We start from the raw sequence: 16,295 nt of genomic DNA, 5'->3' as shown, positions 1-16,295 counted from the left end.
GTCAGTGACTTAGAGCCATTTGTCCTCCATCCCTGCGCAGCCTGGTCTGAATCTGCAGCCGTGAGCACTGCAGAGTCTCGGTGCGTTCGGGGAGGAGGGCGCACTGAAATGTGGCTAATGCAGGCGGCAGATTTTCCGGGCACCGCGTCTGTGCGCTCTAATCCCATCTCCTCTCTCGGATGAAGCTCCTGCATGGGGGAGGATAGCAGAGAGGCCGGGGCACGACTCCCGGGGGCTCTGAGCACACGCACGCTCCGTGCTGAGGGTGTTACCAGCGCTACGAGAGCGGAGACGGAATATCAATTATACCTTCCCTCTCCCTTTCTTTCCCCTCTAAAGATCTGAGTCCTGTCTCGTCCGAGGTCTGCGCAAGGGGATTATTTGAATTAAGGAGAAAATGCAGCACAAAGCTTTTTCTGAGCTTACCTCGGCCGCTGTTTCATTTTCCCCGCTTTGCATTTCAAAGGGATTCCAGAAGCCTCAGTCCGGCAGCGTCTCCTACCTGCGTTCCAAAGATTCGCTCAGAAAATCGTTTTTTTTTTTTTTTTTTTTAACGAGATGATTGTCTGCCTCTCTCGCTAAAGTATAGCCCCTTTCACATCAAACAACATCAAACATGCCGCTGATGCGCTGGTTGTAGACTGTCCTTGCCCCTGTGTCACCATTTACACCAGAGCCTCCCATGCTGCCCACACACTGACAAATTTGATGTGGAACCATGTGCAGACCCTTCTCATTTCTCTCCCCTGCATATCTGTATGCAGAAAATAAGTTTTACATTTCAAACCTTTTTGATATTTTTTACATTACAGTGTTCTTTAGACCTTTGTGAATGTACTCTGTTGTTTTTATCTGGTTCAAAGCCAGGTTCTGTCAGCTCCCCTGACAGATATGAGTGTTTTCCCACTGCGCTCTTCAGAGGTGGGTTTGAACAATGTAAATGGATGGAAGAAAACAGATTAATTAGCCACTTTAGCTACAAGATGAACAAAAAAAGACAAATTACACTCTGAGATACGGTTTTTACCCAAAAAAGGTCAAACACAAAATGTTGATGTTTCCTTATTGATATTACCTTTTGATAATGCCAGCATGAAAAGGCCAGTTTGCATTAATATTTTGTGCATGTTGTTTAAATATTTAAATTACTACCACAGCAAATGCTGGTTTGATGATTTCAAGAAATGAAGGCATCCCCTGTGGTATGATGAAGGAGCAAGAGGCTCTGTGAAGCTGTGATGCTAAGCTAAATATGCTGTTACCAAAACAAACAGGTAATTATTGAATGCTCTATTGAGACCTGTGATTGGCAAAGTCCACTATTTATCCATCAGTATTCGTGACACATTGTGCAAGGCAGTTGTGTATACAGCACAGTCATGGAAGTCACCATCACCATTCAGATTGCACAATGGTGGGCTGCCAGAAGCTGCCGATAAACAATCTTAGACGTGATACACTAAAGCAGACCTGGTGCTAGCAAACTTACAGCTGAATGGAAACAGAGGTAACTCCAACAGTGGAGTGGAGCTGGCAAAAAGCTGACTTTGCGGCAGTATGAATGGGGCTTACTGCAGAACCTGCCTGATATTGTGAATATGGCTTTATTTACTTAACCTACTTTTATTTAACACCAAACGCCATAGGCCTGGTAACTGCAGCTGTAAATATTTCATCTGTGCTACATACTTATACACTATACAATATTGGTGCCTTGGTGCTTCTGGAGAGGAAGGGTCATTGTGTGCCTTCATTTAAAATGGAGTCTCCCGATTTAACCCGAGTGATTTGCATGGTGCATATAAAATCTCATTTTTTTAATTGTCAGAAAGATAATGATGGCCCCAGGCTTTTGTGAGCCTCATCTGATGAGTTCCTCAGAGATCCCCAATTATGCTGTGTAGATACTGTTCTAACAATTACACACCCAGCAATTGTTTTTGTTATGATTGTTAGGATATTAATGCAGACCCTGAAGCTTTCCTAAATCATTAGTTGTAGAAGGGATAAAGAAAGGGACACATACATTCTGCTCTTTCTCTTAAAAACCAAATGAAGTTTACTACTAATTTTGCAGTCTCATCTGTTTTTTTTTGTTTTTTTTTTTCCAAAAATAATCATATTGCAAACATTGCTTGGGAAAAAGCTGTGTACTAAGAGGCATAAGTTGCTCGACAGGCCTGCATGGTTTGAGAGTTGGAGAAGTAGGCCACCATGTTAAAAGTATGCCACAGAACCTGAGCTATACAGAACCGCAGCTCAGTAGTTGAAATAAATGATTTATTCCGCAATTTGGTTTGAATCACACCAAAGTATCTTCATGTGTGAATTATGAATCATCGCTAGTTGACACCGTGTAATGCAAAATCAATGCAAAGGGTGGAAATGAGGTCTCGGAAAATGAAAAATACAATGGCTCCCAGTCAATTCGCAACAATATATGACTTCGGTTTTTGGCCAGGATTCATTTTATATTCAGCTTGCACGGATACAGTCACTGCACAGAATTTCAATACTAATTAAACTCAGGATGGGGGACCATCGAGTGACAAAAGAAGAAGTTTGAGCTGAAACCGGAATAAAGTCTTTACGTGGCATATGCTGCAGTAGCCATCCGATGTTCCTCTGCACAGGAAGAAGGATTAAATACTGCGTTTGGCACTTATAATAAGCTGACAGTGTTTGGCATTCAGAAGCACAGGCCTGATAAAAGCTGTTTCATAGAAGAAATGACAGTTTTTAGATTGAATTCACCCATCTGTTAATACCTTCCAGAGACAGGGACAGAGGTAGGGGACACCTATATCAACAGAATGTGAATCCATTTACCATAGTACTGAATGCTTTTATGAAGCATGCGTGTATTCTTGGCACATAATACTTTTATTTTGCATTGTGAATGTGATATAATGCATAAAGAACAATGAGCAAAGTCCTCTGACCAACCATAAAACATTGTAAGAAGTGCAGTAATAAAATGCATTGTTGTGTACATATGTCTGACAGTATTATAAGGACTGCTCATCAATAAAGAAAAGATCCACATTTGTTAGCTTTTCCAAAGAGATGACCAGGAGACTCAGCAGTCCGACCATAAAAGAAAGCTTATTCCATACAGTGGTCCACAGCAAGCTGGAAATGAGTCTGAAGTGAGGATATATATAAGGACAGATAAACAGTGTATATGCTTGTGTGGCACTGGCAAAGCACGGATGTTTGATTATCTGCAGGAAACATTGATTAAATCACACATACCTATGCAATGTGGTGTGCCACCTTGACGAGGTCAAGTACAGAATGCAAATGTGGTGTTTCACCTTTAAAGAGATCAGGTAATAGAAAAAAATTCTAAAACAGAAAGCGTACACAGTTCAGAAAAACACATTAGCATACAGTGATGCAATCTATCAGCCATTTATGCAGACGTTAGTGGAATCCTGGCTTAAGCCGGTACAGGGAGATACAATGAAGCTATGAGCAGGAGAATAGCATTACAGGACACAGGTGTTTCATTTATAATAACACATTCACAGACTCCCATCACCATGGTATTCCAAAAGATGACCCTGAAGCTCACAGGTGGCAGTGTAGCATAGTGGTAATGAGCAGGAGGCATAACCAATAGGTTGCTGGTTCAATTCCCCATTGGGGCACTGCTGCTGTACCCTTGAGCGAGGTACTTTACCTAGAATTGCTTCAGTAAATAACCAGCTGTGTAAATGGATAACATGTAAAAATTGTAACCTATGTGAGATGCTCTGGATAAGAGCATCTGCTAAATGCCAATAATTTCATGTAAATGTCAGCTGCTGTTTTGCAAAAAGGAAAGTAGAAAGACACTTTCGGAGATGGGGACATTTCCATTCCATGCTTCCAGCCCTTCCGTTTCAGACATCCGCCCATAGAGGTGTGAAGAACTGTTATCAACAAAGTGAACGACTCGAAGCCATTTGTCCTCCATCCCTGCGCAGCCTGGTCTGAATCTGCAGCCGTGAGCGCTGCAGAGTCTCGGTGCGTTCGGGGAGGAGGGCGCACTGAAATGTGGCTAATGCAGGCGGCAGATTTTCCGGGCACCGCGTCTGTGCGCTCTAATCCCATCTCCTCTCTCGGATGAAGCTCCTGCATGGGGGAGGATAGCGGAGGGGCCGGGGCACGACTCCCGGGGGCTCTGAGCACACGCACGCTCCGTGCTGAGGGTGTTACCAGCGCTACGAGATTGGAGACGGAATATCAATTACACCTTCCCTCTCCTTTCGGTCCTATCCCAAGAGCAGAGCTCGGTCTTCATAGTGTTACTTGAGTCATGATGATTTGATGTGTTACAGCAAAACTTCGCTGTCACAGGTGACAGTAAGAATTACTGTAACATTGCCGTAACATTACCGTAACATTGAGTGGTGCACATGTGACTGGCATTGCAGTTGTCTCCCCCCCCCCCCCCCCCCTTTTTTTTACTCTTTTCTATAATATAAAAAAGCCATAAGATCCAGAGGAGTTATTTTGTGCGTATTAAAGTACTGTAGATTGGCTAGCAGCAGGCAATCTGTTTTTTTTATGTAAATGTTCACATACAGCAAATTAAATGACATTGGAATTGCAATGTAGCTAATGTCAATGAGTATGTTCATAGTATATGTTATCTGTATGTATGTATGTATATATATATATATATATATGTGTGTGTGTGTGTGTGTGAGTGTGTGAGACATACACACACTCACACACTCAAAAAACATTTTATCTGCAGTTGCTATTAATAACTTGCTATTTACATTTGCATTTACACAATACATGCATGTTAATGCAAGTTTTGAAAACATTTCAGTTAAAATTTCTCCCTATTCTTAATGATTTTCAGTGATTGTTTATTGTTTATTTCATTGCACCATGTGAGTGGTGAAGAATTGCTTTGTCAAACTGAAAGAGATTAACATACGTTTGAAATGACTTTATACTTCACCTAGACAAAAGTGGTCATAATGCTTAATGACCAGCTACTGTTATGATCTGCAAAAAGAAGAGAAGGTTTTTCCAAGGTCATAAAAAGTCAAAGGTGACAGTAATGGTGAAAGCCATATCATTATTGCAGGAAAACACTGTTAATTAAAAGGTTGAAATTGCTCGTTATGTGCATCAGACCACCGTCTGATCATCCCAGTTCTAATTGATCCACTTGTTCCACTCATAGCCTCAGGCACAGCGACCATTTAATAAGAACTGTTGCCTTTGTACTTCTGCAGTATCACATTGGAACACTGTTTCTTAATCCTATTACCCATTATGTCTTTTGCATCCACAGAATGGAGCTGATTGACAGTCATTTGTCTTTGTTGGGATTTCATCTGACGTACGCTGTTAATCACATGTGTGAAATACAGTTCTGAACAGGAACTGGAACAGGAAAGGACACTCTCTCATCCAGCGTTTACACTTCTTTTCTATCAGTGGAATAGGCACAGCTTGTCTTTCTCATTCCAGCATATGTCACTGTAGGGGGTTGTCTGGGACAACCTGTCTGTGTATCATATAGTTCCTGACAGAAGTGCACACCCTTGCTGTGAAGATCTCAGGTGAAACCCGGCCATGCCTTTACACAGAACAACTGAGATATATGCCGGACAAAAAAGAAACGTGAAAATAGAACATCTCCATGAACGTTCTGTAATTCTGTTGAGGAATGTTATAGTGTCATCGCTCGTGTCCAGTGCTTTGCCTTGATATGATTGATTAAAATCCAAAACAAACTAAAGCTTTATTTTTTGTTTTTTGTGCATGTTTGTTAGGCGGAGATTGGTTCTTCTGAAATATACATCCACCGTTTGAACCGCCTTTTGAAGTTTTTATTTAGCCCGGCCCCTCTGTGCTTGCATGTTCATAATGGGGATTAGCTGCAAATTAAAATCTGTTTAAGGGAGCAGTTAAGAGGATTTGGATACAGTTAATGGCTGCATGAGCAGGGATCAGAGAAACTGATGTCTTCATCTGCAGAGGCTACTTTAGGCCCGTGTGGGATTACAGCCTGTGTTTCTCGTGGAGCTGAGCCAGCACAACAGCTACTCTTTTCAGCGAGTCTGCAACACGAGGCTTGTTCCTGGCATGCGGCGTGAAAATACCTCATGCAAGTTTATGGTGCATGTTTTTTTTTATTTTATTTTCTTTAAGTATCACTAGCACACTGTTTTAATGTTAGCACTGTCAGACGTTTTTTTTTGTGGACAATCAGCGGCTAGTTATGTGTTGGCTGCAGTGTGTTCCTGACATTGGGTTTCGAGTTTCATCAGGTGTTTAATGGTCAAGTATTTGATCGGTCATCTCAACCCAACGTTGAAGAAGAAATTAAAAATGAGAAATACTTGATGAAATGTACTGCAATTCTGTTGAGCAGAGGATGTTCATGCTGTATGTCACTGTGAAGGTGAAGGATCAAAGGTCTTGCCAAAAGCAAGATACTGGTGAAGAATCAAAGGGTCGGCCTTCACAGGTGTTTATTTCTCCAGGCTAGGAAACAGGTGTTTTCCTTTTGAGTCTTCCTGGCAAGCCAGAGTTCTCTTAGTTGTGTGTGAAGGGCCTGACCTCAGAAATTATATAATGGAGAGTTGAATGTAAAATGGTAGTTAAAATTGGATGATATTTGAGCAGTTTTACATCTCAGTGGATAAAAGTGTCTTCTAACTGAATAAACAAATGTGCAGTAAGATGTGCACCAACATTTTTTGAAAATAGGTGTTTTTGCCTGTGTTTAATGGTGCATAGGATAGCAGATGTCCAGGGGCTCAGAAACACATAAGAAATACATATGTCAGAATGGAGACGGTTCAGCAGCTGTTATACAGTAAGTTATTAGTGACACATTTATTTTAACAAGACACAGGGTATTTTACTATACACTGAAAAAGTGGTTTGGTTAAACCAACTGCCGTGCATGTATGGTTCTGAGTTTGACATACCTTTACACTATACAAGGCATTTTCATGAACAGTGATCTTACTTTATATTATGGGCATTTAGCAGATGTTCTTATCCAGAGCGAATTACATAGGTTATAGTTTTACATGTTATCCATTTATACAGCTGGTTATGTACTGAGGCAATTGTGGTTTAAGTACCTTGCCCAAGGGTACAGCAGCAGTGCCCCAGCAGGGAATCGAACCAGGTTACAAGCCCTGTTCCTTACCACTATGGAACACTGTTTTTTTTCCTTAAATATTTTTCCTTTACTTTTTTCCTTTAACTTTCAAGTAGATCCTTCCACCAGAAAAAAAGAAATAAACAAGACTCTAAAAAGCAGTGATCATATTCCACCTAAAAGGGTGAATGCTGGCTGACCAGCCCCAGTTCTTGGAACATCCTGCTTTTCCCCACGGGCTCTCGAATCCAAGTGCTTATTAAGGCTGGAGCCGTCACTCGTTAGTCATTTGGCAGAAGAAGGCTACAGGATGGTATGGCGGCTGATGCAAAAATCAGCTGACAATGGCTGTTTCCTATGAGCAGTAGCTTTGTGAGCTCAAAAGAGATGCAAATGACTCATCACTGCATGCAGGTTTTGTATAATTTAACAGAAAGCTACCTCTTATCTCCCCTCTTCACTGCTTTATAAAATGAAATCATACACAATGTGTTTGAGGTATATATCCTTGTATCGCATAGTGGATTCATAATGGTACTGAAAAAAGCATCGACACGATATACTTAGGTACACGATAGGTTATATTATCTTTTTATAATGTAGTGAGTTTGGAATACAGGAAAAAAAGGGCGGCAGTATAGCATAGTGGTAACGAGCAGGACTTGGAACCAAAAGGTTGGTTCGATGCCCCACTGGGGCACTGCTGTTGTTCCCCTTGGCCAAGGTACTTAACCCAGAATTGTCTCAGTAAATATACAGCTGTATAATGGGTAAGATGTAAAAAACTGTAACCTATGTAAGTCACTCTGGATAAGAGCGTCTGCTAAATGCCAATAATGTAAATGTAATGTAAAAGGTTGAAAGTGAGAAAGTAAAAATAATGTGGCGCACCGCGGCCCTGTGTGTTTGAATCCACCGCAGAAGCACGAACAGTCCCTCTGTATTAAACGCTCCTTTGCTTATTCTCACAGCACTCTTCACAGAGGTCCCCCATGACATCACGACGCAGAGTGGCCGGGACGTGGAGATGGCCTGCTCTTTCCGCGGGGCCGGCTCCCCCTCGTACTCCCTGGAGATCCAGTGGTGGTACATCAGGAACCACAAAGAGTGGACAGACAAGCAGGCCTGGGTGACCAATCAGGTGAGAGAGGGAGGGGGGATGAGGGAGGTGACACATTGACTGGGGCAAGATGGAGCGACTGTCAGACCTAAGAAGTGACCTGATAGACAGCTTACGGGTATGCTCTGCAGGTGTGTGTGTGTGTGTGTGTGTGTGTGTCTTAGACTGTGCTGCCGTTAGAGTGTCAGACTCCTCAGTCCGGTTTCACTCTCTGTTCCCCTTCTTAGAGCATTCAGAATAATTGGTGCTGGAAAATGCATTTGCCCCTCTAGCAAAAATTGCTAAAAGAGGAACAGGATGGACTTTACTTATATTTAATAGGTAGAATATTTATATAGAATACATACTTTAAGTAGATTACATTACATTACAAATGAGAATGACAATAATGTAATGTAATTACATGCATTTAGCCGTCACATTTTTATATAGAGCTTCTTCCAGCACAAGAGAACATAAGTGTATCCATCCAAGTTATATGAGTAACTGTGACAGACCAGGTTAACAATAGTCCCAGTCCAGAAAGTGCATACATAACAAAATTCAAGCATCACCACAAGTTAAGTTTTGCTAATCTGAAAATAGACAGCCAAGAAAACAATGGGAGGTCATTAAGTACAAACACTACCATATATAACAATCACAATGCCCATAACTCATGCCAATAATACAAGTGGATAAGAGGCACGTAATACAAGTAGTACTTGTATTAGCAGGTAGCAGGTGCTAAAGGTTGGGGATTGAGGTGGAACCAAGATGCAGTCAGAAGAAGTGGGTCTTAAGTCTGTGTCAGAAGATGGCCAGTGATTCTGCTGTCCTGACTCCTGTCGGAAGGTCATTCATTACATTACCCTTAGATAGGTTACAGTTCTTTTCAGATGTTTTCCAGTTATACAGCTGGATACATACTGAGGCAATTGGGGGTTAAGTACCTTACCCAAGGGTACAGCCACAGTGCCTCCAGGCTTTTGGCTACGGGTCCTTCTCCTTAACCACTATGTTACACTGCTGTCCTATGTGCATGTTAGGATGACGTAATTTACAACATATGATTCATTAAATGCTGCATGTATGCAGAACTTTCCCTGGCTCTTGAATAGTGGTAGGTGGTGTATGTCTTGTTGTGGATGCTGGCAATTTATAATATAAAAGACTGGTGTACTTCTATGAAAATGTCATGATGTAAGTTATAACATTGCTAAGTGCCTCAGCGATAGCTACTATTCAAAGGCTCTCAGAAAAGTATTTAAAAAAATGCATGTATGTTTTGATTTTGATCATTTGTATTGAATTAGGTATTACAATTAAACAATCACACTATAAATATATTCTCTTAAAGACCTTAATGTTAGTGATCTGTATCTCAGGTATTGAAAGCAGACTGCCAAGGGTACAGTAGCAGGAGGAATCAAACCAGCAACCTTTCAGTTATGAATCCTGCTCCATAACCACTATGCTACACTGCCGCCCACTTATTCAACCACCGTGGGGCCACTATACACAGATTACTGCTAAAAAACAGTGCCTTATTATCTGAATATGCATTGGTATAAACAGTCATAGTTTTAACGTCAGCCGCTGGGAATCAAGAAGTCTTTTTCTTTACTCTTAAAATACAGCAGTGAGGAACCTGGAGCCTAGTGAAGCAGATTGCTTTAAACTACATTTCTGTTGCAACAAAGGGTCGCTTTCCACTCAGTCATTGTGACAAAGGAAAGGAAACCTATTCTTAGCTCTGGGAAGCATATTAGAAGCAGAACCTCGCAAGAAGAGTTTCTCTGAAGGAAGTTTTCTCACCTACCCCCTGCAGTTTTGTTAGTCACTCTAATTGGACGGTGGGGGAGGGAGGAGTGTGTGTGTGGGGGGGGGGCAGTGTTAAAGCAACTCCAGCTCAGTCACCACCCAACATAATTCATACCAAAATCCACAAGACCTGTCTCCTCCTGATGGCCCCCGTCTGTTCTCTTAAACTAGCTTTAAATGTAACCAGTACATTTTGACCTGAACAGATCTGGGCCAGCATCAATCTGCTCATAAAAACGCGCTCATTTAAAATAATTGCTGTCATTTTACATCTAATGATTTCATTCGGGTGACCTCTGCGGTTCACCTTGCACTCACAGCCAATCATTCGGCCATAATGGATCATGAAAAAAACACCGCAGAACGATATTACATTCTGAGAGAATTGGAGCTCTCTGTTAAAAGTGTCAAAGGCTAAAACAGTTTTTATATGATTGTAACAAACACGTATCAAATAGAGTCCTAAGAGTTCACCGCTGGTGACTAACACAGCTTCATATTTCTGAACAGCTTGTTTCCTCACATGTGCTTTGCTTTGACCTGTCCTTGCTCTGACTTTGGCTTTGTTCTCTCTCTCCATGTAGGTGGTACCCCAGGAAGAAGTCTCAAAGGATGCCACCAAAATAAGTGTGAGTTTGCTTCAGTGGTTGCCTGTAATGAGAATAGTCATGATATTGTAGCTCTAGAAAAGAATCGTTCTTCTACATCATCTTCTACTTGCTAAATATATTACCACTTTATGAATAAAATTTTCTGTATTTTTATAGACCACATTTTACAATATATCTATTTTTACAATGTGTTCTACAGTATGTGAATGAAGTTTGTTGACGCTTTGAGGTTTTGTTTTTATTTTTTATGTAATAATGTGGAGATTTTACAATTTTACAATAATGAGATTTCACACTTCAGCATATACTATATATTATGGACTATATATACAAAAGCTGTATGTGGTTTTACATAGAGGATCACTAAGCTGGGAGCCAAAGGAAGACCAGATGAGGTCATGTTTGTGGGTAGGTCTGGATCTCAGTGACACAGCTAAGGTGACATGTGCTGTAGGGTTGCACAGCATGGTGTTTTTTTTTTTGTTTTTTTTTTGCGTGTTTGAATGTAAGGTGAATCCAGAAAGCTCCCTCTCCCAGGTTGTGAGATCAAGGCTTGTTCCGCCGTGACAGCGGTGCCCTTCCTTTAATGAAATGCATAAGCGAACAGCTGACTGAGCCTCAGAGAACACCATTCTCCCCTACACCTCCCGCAAGTGCTGTCGGCCTGCCAGGTGCTCGGCAATGGCCACCGTCGTACGGCGCGATTCATACCGTGTCTGTTCACCGCGCAGCAGGCTCTGACAAACCCAAAGGTCACTGTCTGTATATACGTCTCAGATTCTCTGCAGTTTCGTGGTTAATAATATACACTAGCGCACAACCTGGAATTAAAGTGCGCCTATCAAAGAGGTTAGCGATGAATTCGGGCAATCACGTTCGACACGTGCTAATTTCCTTTGTAATGTCCTTTATTTGGTGAACCGTTGCAATGTCACTCTGTACCTCGGACTGTGACAGACTGCGGGATATCTAGCTGCTTCTGCAGCACATCTGTTTCTCTCTCCCAGGCGGAAACATCGTGAGATTCTACGAGGGAATAGCTGGCATGTACTGTTATTATTTTGGAAAATGTATGTGCATTTGTCTTGTATAAAATGTCACCACATTTGTCGTATACAAAATACAATTCAGTATGGTACATTTTTAAAGCGTGGTCGCACTCATTTTGGCATTTTGTGCATATGTGTGTGTATGTGTGTGTGTGTGTGTGTATGTGTGTGTGTGTGTTTGTGTGTGTGTGTGTGCGTGTGTGTGTGTGTGTGTGTGTGTGTGCATGCGTGTGTGTGTGTTTGACTCTTTGCTCCTAGATGGCTGCAGTTAATGCCATGAACTGTAGTATCAGCTGGTTGAGGGGCTCAGCTTATCTGAGTTATTCTAACATAAAGTGTTTGTGTGTAATAACAGCAGTTTCAGAATCATTGTTCTTAATGGAGTGCCATGCTAGTGAAATCTAATGCATTTAACCAGGAAATTCATTATTACAAAGGAATTACTCCAGGTTTGATGTAACATAGTATGTTTTATCAATTATGATATCAGTTCATTCTGCACCCTAATGTAGTACAATATTTGGCAATTGTGCTAGTAATAGCTAATGTGATATTTTCTGTTTCTGTGACCAGCAGGCTGGCTGCAGGTAGTCCTTTGATCTCAGCTGACTGCTTTTAAACAGTACTCTTTAACTCATGTGGACTTTTTTTCAGAACTAAGGAGGTCAACACATCCCTCATGAATTTCCCTCAGGCAGGTGCTAGTTTACGCTGGTGTGTTGTGTCTGGTGCTGGGGAGCATTTCATATGTGCCAGACTGTGGGATTATTCAATGAAGACAAAATGTCTGTCTTACGTGCAGCAAAATTGTGAGCAAGAGCAAAATGGAGTTTCTACATTTCTTTATTTTTAAAGCTCATTTCCATGAGGAGAACTGTAAAGAGCACACACTAGCAAAAAATTAATTAATTAATTAAAAAATAAATACATAAAAAACTCAAATTCAAAAGCACCAGATGTATCGTAGCATATTAACAGCTGGCATATGCAGGCAACGTGAGAGGCAGTTGACCTCTGATGGCGCTTGATCTGATCCAAGGTCAGGTATATAGCTAAGGAAAAGCAACGAAAAGGCAAGGAACCATAGTTTACAGCATCAGAGAAGATGTGGACAACTGAGAAGGTGTGGATTTTGTGTCGTAGAATGTGTGCATTTTTCATTTGTTTGTTTCATAAACGTTGTGAACGCAGATTGTTGTAAAACACGGACTGCCTGTATCTGTTTTCTATTCAGACGTGTAACCTAGCAACAGTTGGAACTGTCTCAGGCTCGGCCTGTGCATATATCCCAGTGTTATAAACAGCTTAGGTCTCTTGTGTCCCACTCAGCTGGTGAGCTGCACAGAGGCGGGAGCACTATGTGGCTATCTCTGTGAGCGGTTTTATAACATGATGCTTCCGACAATACCCTGAAAGTGGAACAACACAATACAAATAGAATGTCCTGCTGCCACGGTTGAAGGGATTTTTGATACAACATGAGAGCAGTGCAGAAAAAAAGCTACTCCTCGCATCATCCATCTTATTTAGCCATGGATGGACAGCTTTGCTTTGGTTGGGAATCTCTGCTTCTTAACACAGGGACGGGGTTGCATCTTCAGATTCTGAGCGGTGCACACATGCCCTGAATTACCCTTGAGTAAGGTAATTAACTGGAATTACTTCAGAAAACATGCAGTTGTTTAAATGTATAAAAATTGCAAGCTTCAAAATAGGCTGGATATGAAATTATGCTAAGAAAGTTATACAAGAAAGATGAATAATTGATCTTATACTGGCAAGTTTGAAAAAGACCCCGTGCTGACCCCATAGTGTTCTTCATAGCATTTCAGCTTATGACCAAAATCAGCCTCTAATGGTGTTTTTTTATATGTATATAGGAGCGCAGGATTAATGAATTCAGTATGATTATTCATTCATGGGCTGCATTTGGCTGAGTGCCCGGCACAGTCATCAAGTAAACCGGAGTTACAAAACAACAGGAGACTCAGCTGCCGAGACAACTGCATTACTACACCTGCGAAGGTGGAGAGTGATTAAGAGCACGGCATTTAGATGCTGGCACATCACTGCTATGAAGCCCCCCCCCATGCGATTACCGTGTGTGTGCTGTTTCAGAGGAGGACCGTCAGGCCGCAGGCGTCAGCTAATGACCACGCATCGGTGCACCTACAGTGGCACTTTGTCTGGCTTCAGTTCAAAAGCAGCCACAAAAGGCTTTTTTTTTAAAGAGTATTATTAGAATAAAGGTAAAATTATTGACATTTAGATAGATGAAAGGGTTTTACAGGTACGTGTGGGAGGGTTTTTTTCTTGCTCATTACATTACATTATTGTCATTTAGCAGACGCTCTTATCCAGAGTAAATTACATAGGTTACGGTTTTTACATGCGGTCCATTTATACAACTGGATATTTGCTGAGGCAATTATGGGTTAAGTACCTTGACCAAGGGAACAGCGGCAGTGCCCCAGCAGGGAATCGAACCAGCAACCTTTCGGTTACAAGCCCTGCTCCTTAGTGCTGTTCTACGCTGCCACACTGCTCTACTCAGAAGTAGCGGTAATGGCGGCTGTTGCTAAGCTTCAGCACGCTTCAAATTGCAGGGCCTTTACTTTTCAGTGCTGTGAGGCAGGAGAGATGAGGCCTGCGAGGGGCTGCAGCCTTCGCTGCCTGTCTGCCTGTATCTGCACTCTATCTGTTTCTGCGGCAGACAGTTTTATTGACGACGCGGGCGCACCATGGCTGCTGTAACAGCTCTGAGAGCAGGAGGCGGGTGCGTAAGTGGTGGTATGTCACAGTCCGAGGGTTTCAGCGCAGTGCAGGTGGACTGACTCCACGGGCAGCTGCAGGTTACTGAAACAACAAAAAGACAGAGATAAAAGAACACATGCTATGGTATGCACAGCAAAGTAGAGCGTCAAGAAAGTAGCCTAGTCCTATGAGTCTCCTCAAGGGTGGTCCTTGTTTTCTGTCTAAGCCAGTATTCCTTCTCAATGGTGTGGGCCAATGTGCTAAGAAGGTACTCAGCAAAAAGACTGGAAGTCACACCATATCATCTCACAGTAAGCCATCTACTGGTATGAAATCAAACAGCATTTCATACTGAAGACCCATCCAGATATAAGCGTAGCTTAGCTCAGCTTTGTTATCTGCACCTTGTTTTTTGTTGAAACCGTTCCTTCTAGCACAAGGTTGTCCAATAGAAATGGACACAGTGCAGATTAAACATTATCTCCGTGTGTCTGAAGGTGGTGAAGGTGGCTGGAAGCAACATCTCCCACAAGCTGCGGCTGTCCAGCGTCAAGCCGTCGGACGAGGGCACCTACGAGTGCCGGGTCATCGACTTCAGCGACAGCAAGGCCCGGCACCACCGGGTCCGCGCCTACCTGCAGGTGGAGCCGGAGCGGGACGCAGCCCTCCGCCAATCAGGGACCAGCGCCCAGCCTCCGGGAGGCCTCCAGCCGGAGCACCCCAAGCACTCGCCGGCACACAGCCATCACAAAGCGGGCAGGGAACTGAAGAAGCGTTCCGCAGACAGCGCCAATGACTGTACTGACAGCTCTGTGCTGTAACCCCGCCCCCTCTGTGCTGTAGCTCCGCCCACCCCAGCCCCAAGGCCCCAGGGAGACACCCCCCTCTCTGTGCGTTGTGTAAGATAAAGGATAAAAAAAAGGAGTGCATGTTATCTTTCTATGAATGTTTATCATATATACATGGAGAGGCAGGATACACTGGGTTGCTTTTTTTTGTTTTTTTGTTTGGTTTCTTTTAGTTGCTTTTTTTTTAAAATAATCATTTTGCTTCTGAGAGGCAGAGGGCATCGGCATGATGATTTCTGATTCACAGTGTATTCCTCATTGCTGCTGAGCAGGTCACTTGTTTTCTGCTTTGTCCATGTTTTTATGACTCTGAAGCCAGGGTGAGGCCTACCGGGACAATATTTTGTACAGTGCGTTGGGGAAAAAAAAGAGGCTGTTCAATGTCTGCCGAGTAAAAAAGTGCTTTCAAGTGCCACATTTTTCATTGGTCCTTGACTTAAAAAAAAAAAGAAAAAGAAAAATAGTATGTCATAAAAAGCTACGGTATTTTAATGTTTTACGCTTTCTTATGGAAAAAACATTTATTAACGCTTTGTGAAAGGTATGTTTAAAGGTTCTTTTTCTGTTACACTTTGCTTTGATGTGTTTTGTAAGAGATCAATGTAAAAATATTGTACCTTTTTAAAATACCTTCTAGAATGTTGGTCTCGCCCTAAGCACATGCCCTCATCGCATTAAATGAATTGTATATGAACCCAAACGCCATTTGACTTGTTTCCGTGGTATTTTTGTTGATGTAATTATGTGCATTCATCACTGGAATTAATTCATGTTTTAATCTGATGCATATTCAGACTGCATATTACTCATTAGGGGATTCTAAACACCAATTCATATTTTACGCACTTTGCGGGGTTTACAGTCTACTTGACAATAAATATACAATAAATACACAGAGATGGGAGATAAAATGCCACACAACATACATAAGTACTGTACTACATGTACTGTAGCTACATTATATATATGTATATATATATATAT

General features: G+C 42.0%; 1 protein-coding gene across 1 annotated transcript in view; it reads left to right on the top strand.

The window, feature by feature from the left end:
* The window catches only part of LOC118779724 (V-set and transmembrane domain-containing protein 2-like protein), a 43,109-nt gene extending 27,412 nt beyond the window's left edge, over positions 1 to 15,697 (top strand). The window contains exons 2-4 of the mRNA XM_036531934.1: positions 8,098 to 8,267; positions 10,634 to 10,678; positions 14,961 to 15,697. Coding sequence (XP_036387827.1) covers positions 8,098 to 8,267; positions 10,634 to 10,678; positions 14,961 to 15,284 — 539 coding nt within the window. The 3' untranslated portion in view covers positions 15,285 to 15,697. The remainder of the gene's footprint in view (positions 1 to 8,097; positions 8,268 to 10,633; positions 10,679 to 14,960) is intronic.
* The last annotated feature ends 598 nt before the right edge of the window (positions 15,698 to 16,295 follow it).

Source organism: Megalops cyprinoides, chromosome 6, assembly GCF_013368585.1.
Source record: "Megalops cyprinoides isolate fMegCyp1 chromosome 6, fMegCyp1.pri, whole genome shotgun sequence".
Lineage (NCBI taxonomy): Eukaryota > Metazoa > Chordata > Actinopteri > Elopiformes > Megalopidae > Megalops > Megalops cyprinoides.
Note: the sequence above shows the minus strand (reverse complement) of the source record. Positions and strands in the feature narration are given on the sequence as shown.